The 9,373-nt window shown below is 41.7% G+C and overlaps 2 protein-coding genes across 2 annotated transcripts; one reads left to right on the forward strand and one right to left on the reverse strand.

The window, feature by feature from the left end:
• The first annotated feature begins 1,942 nt into the window (after positions 1-1,942).
• On the forward strand, positions 1,943-4,555 carry LOC124915737 (calponin homology domain-containing protein DDB_G0272472-like). The gene is made up of 3 exons (XM_047456500.1): positions 1,943-2,162; positions 2,268-2,540; positions 2,658-4,555. The coding sequence occupies exons 1-3, from the start codon at positions 1,943-1,945 to the stop codon at positions 4,553-4,555; spliced, it is 2,391 nt and encodes a 796-aa protein (XP_047312456.1).
• Positions 4,556-6,550: 1,995 nt separating this feature from the next.
• Positions 6,551-9,129, reverse strand: LOC124915035 (serine/threonine-protein kinase PBS1-like). Its single transcript, XM_047455682.1, has 5 exons — positions 8,682-9,129; positions 8,138-8,346; positions 7,876-8,065; positions 7,390-7,781; positions 6,551-7,174 (listed from the first exon to the last, which is right to left on the reverse strand). The coding sequence occupies exons 1-5, from the start codon at positions 8,803-8,805 to the stop codon at positions 6,734-6,736; spliced, it is 1,356 nt and encodes a 451-aa protein (XP_047311638.1). The 5' UTR covers positions 8,806-9,129; the 3' UTR covers positions 6,551-6,733.
• Positions 9,130-9,373: the final 244 nt, after the last annotated feature.

Raw genomic sequence — 9,373 nt, forward strand, 5'->3', positions numbered from 1 at the left:
GTTTGACGTCCTCATCTGGATGGTTGGCATCCGATCAATCGGCTTCATCCCCCAACTAAGCTGCCTCCTTGTGGAGCTAGGTGTTCCGACCTGTCCCGGAGAAGGTCTGAACCAAGCCCAAGTGCTGACCAAAGAGATAACCGACTCTTTCTATGAGCGGTTTGAGAGGGCCTGGAGGAGAAGGAACCGTCGTAACAACCCTACCGGTGTCGTCAACTCCCACGCACATTAAGCCACTCCTTCCTGCACCCGGTCATTTTGCTGCACGTACCGGGTGTATCCTTATCCAACATCATCATGATCACTTCGGCTTTTCTTATGTCTTTCCTCGGTTTTATTTATGATTCCTTCGGTTTCTTTTGATCTTCATTATGTTAGCACATTAATGAAAAAGGAATCTTTATTTAATGAGGTAACTCCCAACTAACACAAGTAATCAATACCCAACTAACTTGGTTACCTTTCCACAAACATTTACCTCGAGAACCGCAAATAGTCAAAAAGCACACTCTTCCCAATGACCTTGGAAATATAAAGATTCTCTTCTCTAAAGAGACAAAAATGTCACTCAATGCAAACATTTTCCCTCCAAAACCGGTTCTATAAAAGGAGAGCTTTCCTCATGAAATCAACACACCTCAAATCATAAACTCTCTCTCTCTCTAATATCAAAGTTTAGAAACATGCCGAGCAGAACCCTAGGAAACTTTTTGAGCGTCGATTTCAACTCATGTATGGAAGAATGGGACGGAAATCATGCAAAGAAAACCATGTTTGAATCCTTTATTGATACCGGCCTTCGAACCTTCCTCGAAGAATCCGGTCCCATACTGATTGAGGATGTCAAGGCATTCTTCAGAAGTGCCTGCATCAGGGGCGATTACATCGTCTCTACGGTAAGAGACCACACCTTCTGGCTTGATGAAGCCGAATTTGCCTCCCTACTCAATCTGCCCACGGAAGGGTTCTCTGATTTCCCAACTCTGGAGGGAATTGATGCATTCTATTATGCACTACTCTTCTCTGGAAACCTTGATCCAGTGGAAAACTATGGGTTAAAAACCCGCCTCGGTCGTAATGCTCAACTCCTTCTTGAGATTGTGACTCGGTCAATTCTCTGTCAGTCCCCAAATCAGCGGTACTCAAAGAATACCTACAACATGATGACCCACATCTTCAGCAAAACGACCATCAATTGGTCAGCGGTCATCTTTCAAAACCTGAAGAACATGGTGCTGACCAAGAAAGGTCTCGGCTATGCACCTCACATAAGTAAGCTGATTCTCAGGTACCAGCCAGAATTTGGACCGGGTACACCGGCATCCCCCTCAAACATTCTTGATGCGGATGCGGTGGAAGAGAAGTTCTCCAAGATGGTTTTTACTTCTTAAATGCCTATTTTCGCATCGAACTATCTTTCAGTTCTCTTTCTGTATTGTCTCTTGAATAAAATTTCATTTCAGTTTAAATGACCGGGTCTTCTTAATACCTTAAATATCTATCTAAGTAACCGGTTAACATCTTCAAATTATAACCGCGCCCTTATCCGGTCACATAGAAAACCCGCTTAAACTCAAAAGATTGCAAAACTCTACTAACCGGTTAAATTTAGAAACCGGCGCATCAATCGGTCTCAAAAGAGGGTTGCGTCATCAATGGCGAAAGCAAAACTTTTGGAGGGAAATTTCCCGCCCAAAACTCCCGCCCCCTGGTTTACCGCCCACGGATTGGCGCCTTTTCACTCCCGCCCATGGTTTGCCGCCTTTTCAACTTGGAGGGAAAACTCCCGCCCAATGTTGATGGGACGGTTGGGCTTCCAAACCGCACCTATAAAAGGGACTCTCGGCCATTCTTTTTCATTCTCACGCGAAACTACTTTCTCTCTCTAAGCTCTCAAAATCTCTGAAGCGGTTATTTCTCAAACTTTCTCAAACTCTCTAAGATGGGGCGCGATTCGGCCTTGTTTAAGCACTTGACTCAGGTGGATTTCGAGGAAATCCGACAGAAAGGCACGTCCGAGGCAAAGGAGGTTATTGACCGGGTAGCCAATACCGGTCTGGAGTATTTTCTCGACGGTCCTCATGTTCTATATAAAGAGGCGGTTGAGGAGTTTTTCAACACCGCAACTATCTCCGACGATAAGATCACCGCAACTGTATGCGGTACTGAAATAGAGCTCACCGAGGCATCGGTGGCAAAGAGCCTGCGCCTTCCAACAGCCGGCCAGGATGCAACGGCAGACATAGAGCTTAAGACTTTTGAGGCAGCTTGCCAGATACTCTCGGCGACTAAGGAGCCGATAAAAGTATCCGGTAGCAAATCAACGTTGAAACCGGAGTATATTCCAATCTGTGATATCTTCGCAAGGGCGATTCTGGCAAGGGGAGGAAACTACAGCAGCCTAACCAGGGACAAAATCAGGATGCTGGTCGGCCTGATAGAAGGAACAAAGGTTAACTGGGCAAAGGCAGTGTTCCACAATTTAATGGAAATGGTGAAACCGGACTCAAACCGGTCATGGGGATACACCGTTCCTCTAGGTAAGATCTTCCTTCACCATAACATCAACATCGGACCCGGCGTCATCATCGCAACTAGAAGCCTCATCAGATCCAAACAATTCCTGGAAAGGAAGCAGCCGGCCCCCGGTTCCAAAGGTGGCCGAAAGAAGAAAGCTGGCAAGAAAGCGGCCTCAACGAAAGAAAAGGCCGAGAGCCAAGGGAAAGAGAAAGTAACTTTCTCGGAACCGCCGCAGCCAACGGAGGATGAAGAATCGGCTACCCCTTCTGAAAGAACCGATACAGAAAAGACCGATGACGAAAGATCGGCCAATGAAGAAGAGCATTCGGGCCAGAGCCCCGATAATGCCGGTCCTGACACAAATCCTGAGACCACCGAGGGCGGTGAAGAGGATGGTGAAGAAGGCGGTAACGAAAGAGGTAACGAAGAAGAGAAGGAGGACGAAGAGGCAGAAGCGGATAGGGTAGCTCTCAAACTCCTAAAAGTCACTGAAAAGCGAGCCGGTAACATTGAGGAAATTTACCAGGAATGGCACGAGCACCGGTTCGGTAAACGGTATAGGCACATCCTACCGGGCTACACCGACGAGGAATGCTTCCAAAGAATGAAGGAAGTGGAGGACGTGATCATGGATCTCACTACATCCGATACCGTTGAAGAGGTACTAAACCGAACCTACCTATTAAAACCGCGAGCACTACTACGGAAGCTTATCAGACGCATCCGAAAGATTACGGCGAAGTTCGAAGAGGTGGGATCGGGGGACACCTTAACACCGCTGGTGTTGGAGAGGCTTGAAAAAGCCAAAGGAGACCTTATTCAAGAAATTGACCGGCTGGAGGCAATGTACGGTCAAAGGGAAATACCGGTCTATACAGCTCCCCGGATTGATACAAGTCCAGATCATTGTCCAACACCTCCAAGGGCGAATTCGGCGACGGAGGAATCCGATGAAAGGGCGAATCCTCCTCTCACCGGACAATCTACACTCAAACAACCGGATATCTCGGAACCGGAAGTCTCAGAACCGGGTGCTACAAAAGAATGGGTTGAGAGCCGTCTTCAAAGGTTTGAAGACTCAACAAAAGAACGGGTTGATAGCCGTATTCAAGAGTTCGAAGACTCCGAGGTTTTCCCTTTGAAGGAGAAATTCCAAAGAACCGTTTGCTCGGCACTCAAGTTCGCCAACACCACATGGCAACTTTTGGAGAGAACGAAAGAACGGTTCTCAGAAATCGATGAAGATCAACGGGAAGAGGCGGTTCTGCGCAGCAAACATCTTAGGCGAACCATGATTTTGGAAGATACGACTTCCGAGATAAAACAGGACTTTGGCCGGCTTGAAAGGGAGACCGATCAACGATTGACGGAGGTTGCTAACGACCTGGTAGGCACAACACTCGGACGGGTCTCCGAACTTGAGAAGAAAAATGAGGGTCTCGAGGCCGAACTCAAGGCGCTTTCCGAACAAGTTGCCGAACTACTCAACGCAAAGATGAACGCGGACGCCGCGGCTGTAGAGGCTGATGCCCAAGCGGCTAAGAAGGTCCAGGATGAGCTGGACGCCGAAGCTAGAAAAGAAAAGGAGGCACCACGATCATCGCAACTTACCGAGGAGGAAGAGGAAGCCGAGCGAATTCGAAGGGCAGAGGCTAAGTTTCCAGGACTTGCAAAGAAGGCAGCCGCTCAAGCTGCGAAGGATGCTGCGCGGTTGGAAAGGGAAAGTCAGAGGCTAGAAGGCTATGCAACCGCTAACAAAAAGAAGAAGGAAACCGCTGCCTCTTCGATACCGGCGAAACGGAAAAGAGAACCTTCGAAGAAAACTCAAGTGGCCGACCTACTGAATGAGGTCACTGAAACGGTCATTAAGAGTAGACCGCAGCAGACTACTCAAGACGAAGATGAGGTTGAAGAGCACCTGCGGTCCCGGTCTACAAGACAACGAGTCTCCGAACCGGCCAGTCAACCGCAACCAGCGAAGAAAAAGCGGAACAAGAATCTGATAGCCTGCTATGACTTCTCGGACTCGGAATAGGGGCTCTCCTTCTCTTAATTATGCCTATCTTAATATATATTATTGTCTATTTTCGGTTATCTATATATATATAAAGTTATTTTTGAAACCGGCCATCTTTTGCATCTCTACTTAGTTTTGATAATTTTAAATAAAATAATCAAAAAGGGAGAAATTGATAAGATAAAAGATAAACTTTTCCAAAATTTTTCTCAAATTCTTTCGAAAAATTCTCCTAAGTCAAGTTCAAAAATCCGGACAAACAAAACAACCGGCCTACGGTTGCAAACTTACATGATTTTGATAATTTTAAATAAAATAATCAAAAAGGGAGAAATTGTTAGATAAAATTAGACCGGTTCAAATAAACCTAACTTAAATAAACCTTCCATGCAGGAACAAGGAACCGGACCGGACAAACAAAAGAACCGGCTAAGAAAACTAGCCGGTCAAGCTACTAAACCGACCAAGAATACTTGGAACATGACCGCACAAAGAAGGATCGACCAAAGCTTAAAACCGATCCTTCTTTGTGCGGTCATGTTCCAAGTATTCTTGGTCGGTTTAGTAGCTTGACCGGCTAGTTTTCTTAGCCGGTTCTTTTGTTTGTCCGGTCCGGTTCCTTGTTCCTGCATGGAAGGTTTATTTAAGTTAGGTTTATTTGAACCGGTCTAATTTTATCTAACAATTATATATAATAAATGATATAATATAATATATAATAAAATAAATAAATAATTATTTATTATATATAATAAATTGTATATTATATATAATAAATAATAAAAAAATAAATTCGGTATTTGGTTCGGTTTTCGAGTTGAAACACCAAATCGAAAACCAATTCGAAAACCGGAAATGAAATTCGAATTCGATTTATTCGAATTCGGTGAATACAAATTTAATTTATTCGAATTTGGTGAATACAAATTCAATTTATTCGAATTCAGTAAATACGAATTCGATCGGATATTCGGACCAAATCAAACCAAATATTTAACGTCACTACTTATTTATGATATCTTGACAAATATATTTATGATATCTTGACCTATCCTTGTATGAATCAATCCAAAATCCAAAATACTACACTCTAGAGTATCTTTATAACCATCATTATCGAAATATGATTGTAAATTACTACTTGATCTTGCCCTGAGTTTGTAAATTACTACTTGATCTTTTCCCTGAGTTAGCTTATGCAAATTCATATCACATCACTTTTTGACAGCTTTGATACGCATACTATATTATCTTTGTTAGTTTCTGTATCAGTCTCTTCATTCGCTGCACTTTGAATCTTACCCTCACGACCTACTTGATACATATTGGGTTAGTTGTCGAGTTCGTCGTTCTAGTACTGGCTACAATATATAATTTGAGTGATAACTTCATCTCATTGAATTTCATTAAACAATCCGAGTAAAGAGCAATTCCACGTGTTATTACCAAATTATGTTGGATTCAATCCCTTATTAGAGAACTACATATTTCATTATAATATTCATTATAATATTATCAAATTTTGTGGTGTTACAACATTGAATCTCTGTTTTTATTATCTAACCCAATTTTCACGCTCAAACTAAAACGAGTTACAAGAAAATTACTCGCTATCAAATATATTTTTTCCTAATTGAATATTAGATTGCAGATATTTTTACAAAACTACTTTCTTTGCACCATATTTTTTTTTCCGAAACAAGCTCGTCCTTGTTGCGTCACCGTTTCACTTGTGATGAGATGTTTGAAGCAAAACAGTTGCATGATCACTTAAACTAGTTTCGAGAGTAGATGCAAAACAACAGTAAGATCAACAAAACAATGACAAATGTTTTGGTGAGGAAGAAGTTTTCATGGAGGTGTCAAGATTTATTTGTGTAGGTGAGAGTTCATTAGATAACAACGTGATGTCTTCAACTGTCAGTGGGTGAGTAGATTTTTAGCACAGAGGAAGAATCATTCATGGTAACAAAATTGAAAATAGCAAAGAAAAGGAAAAAACAGAAAACATACTCAAAATTTGCATGCAGAGCAGCCTTTTAATTTATACAGTCATGAATTGAACATCTGTGTTCTTCTTGTTGTGTATTGTTTGATCAAATGGAAAAGAGAAGTATTGAGAGAGACAGAACCTAAAGTATGTATGATCTGTCTCTCCCCACAAACAAACAATTAATTAGTAAACACAAAAACAAGTTAGCCATTATTGATATCCACACTTCCCTGACCACCAGTTTGGCGTGTTTTATCACGCCAATTCTCTCCCCACATCTTGGCTTCGGCAACAGCTCTTTCTCTGTTAAGCGTCTTTTCAGTATCACGAGGAGAATCATCTCTCTCCGACCCCCCTTCAGTACTATCCCACTTTCTTCCCGTTGACACCTCATTATCGTCATTCTTCGATATTCTACCCCCTCTTTCCTCTTTAAGTCTATTGATCGGGTCATAAACTTGGTTAGACAAATACGAGAGGGCGGTTACCACATCCCCTATCAGAGGACGGGCAGCTGCCTGCTCCTGTATGCACATAGAAGCCACTGCTAATGCTTGGTAAAGACCCCTCGTCGGAAAACGCCCTTCCAGCCGAGGATCTGATAGTTTCGCAATATTACGACGGTCGTTGAATAAGGGACGGGCCTGCACAACAAAAGAAAATAGAAAATGTGATCATGTTCCTAGTGGAATTTATAGCAAGTTAGTGATCACTCACTCGTTCCAAAATGAGTATCATGCAATGCAATGTGATATCAAAGAATGAAGAAGACAGATTAGTATTAGCGCCACTTCGAATCAAATGAATTTTCGTTTCAAAAAACAAATAAGATCATTTTTCTTTATTTTTTCGACATTACCCATGCCACAAGATTCTGTTCTCCATTAGGTCTGGAGCTGTCAATGGCCTTTCTTCCCGTAATGAGCTCCAAGAAAACTACCCCAAAACTGTAAACGTCAGACTTGACAGTCAGCTGTCCGGTCATGGCATACTCAGGTGCACAATAGCCGTAGGTACCCATGACCCTGGTGGAGACATGTGATTTGTCACCCGTGGGTCCAAGCTTTGCGAGCCCGAAGTCTGAAAGTTTTGGATGGAAACCTTCTGCTAATAATATGTTAGACGACTTAAAGTCTCTATAAATGACTGGTGGGTTTGCCTTATCATGGAGATATTCCAAACCTCTGGCTGCACCTACAGCTATCTTCATTCTAGTATTCCAATCCAAGGCTTCATCTTCAGGACCAAGATCTACACGGATGGAGGGAGAAGCTAGCTCAAAAAAATAACTATCACAAAATATAAAAATAAATTACCATTGCAGTTTATATAACTTTATAATTACCAAGAAGGTGATCTTCCAAAGATCCTAATGCCATGTATTCATAAACTAAGAGCCGTTGATCTCCATCAGCACAATACCCAATCAAACTTACAAGATTAGGATGATGAAGAAGACTGAGCATTAGAACTTCCACAAGAAATTCTCTGTTACCCTGAAGCCCATTTCTATCCAATTGTTTAACAGCAATAACCTGGTGGAGAAACTTTGAATTTTCAGTAAGGTTCACATAGTCTTCTAAGTAGGAGGAGAAGTGAAGAAATACCTGCCCTGTGCTTTCAAGCAACCCTTTATACACACTTCCAAATCCACCTTCACCTATGAAACACTCTGGCCTGAAATGCTTTGTTGCAGCCGAAAGCTCGCGCAAGGTGAATATATGCGCAGCAATATTCACTCCCTCCAGACCTATGTTCGAAACCGATGATTCCCTCTTTGGTTCCGTACTGTTTCTTGCCTTCATTCTATCTGCTCCTGTAAAAGTAATCACATATAAAAGCCATGAACCAAATGAAAATTTAACAAAATCATCAAAGGTCCATAATTCTTCTTGTTTGCATACTAATTATCAACAATTGTTCTGGATTCCAATTTAACAACCTCAAAGAAGATTCTCTATCAAAATGACCTAGACTAAACCTTACTCATATCCAAAATCCAGACATAACTGTACTACGAAGATTTAATTCAATTCAATTCAATTCAATTCTATTAGAAACAGATCAGATCAGATCAAACAGAGATTAATTGCTCATAAGGGGAAGGAGAGAAACTTCTTGTACTGAACCAACAAGAAATGAGACACTGACCTGAGGATAATCTTGAAACGTTGGAAGGAACCGTCGAATGGATATCCTCCCGATCATTCCTCAGTTTACTATGTGTATTGAGCATTACCTCCTCCTTCGAGTCGAAACAAGGAAAACAACCCATGAATGAAAAAGATTTCCCAGATATCAATTCTTAATCTGAACCCTCCCGAAATCCGATTGAACACAGATTAGATCAAATCACCATGTTCTGGTGCCAAGACGTATAAGGAAGGGATGATCAAAATCTCAAGGGAGATGATTAATTCAACAAACAAGGATCGTTCCTGTATCCAATCAGAAATGGTGGGAGATGGAAATGGATAATTTTGTAGTTAAGATGTTTACGCTTTTCGAACAAGAACTGTAAACGGCTGGCTGTCTGTCTGATGAGCCAGCCTCCTTAGACAAAATAAACTCGTATTCAAGACACCCTTTTTCACATTTTATACGTCGTCTATATGAATTCACCAGAAGTTTCCTTGACCAAACGCCTCTCTATTCTCACTTTAAAGTTCTCTAGTCAAAGCTATATTTATTAGTCCTCACTAAAACACCATTTATTTCACTAAAAGGAATTATCTTATGTCATCACATTCACAACTATAACAAAAATATATATACATATTATGTCAATCTCATTCACTCTTTTTTCATTATAGTTGGAAAGTAAATATTAGTAAATAGTTTTA

Source organism: Impatiens glandulifera, chromosome 9, assembly GCF_907164915.1.
Source record: "Impatiens glandulifera chromosome 9, dImpGla2.1, whole genome shotgun sequence".
Lineage (NCBI taxonomy): Eukaryota > Viridiplantae > Streptophyta > Magnoliopsida > Ericales > Balsaminaceae > Impatiens > Impatiens glandulifera.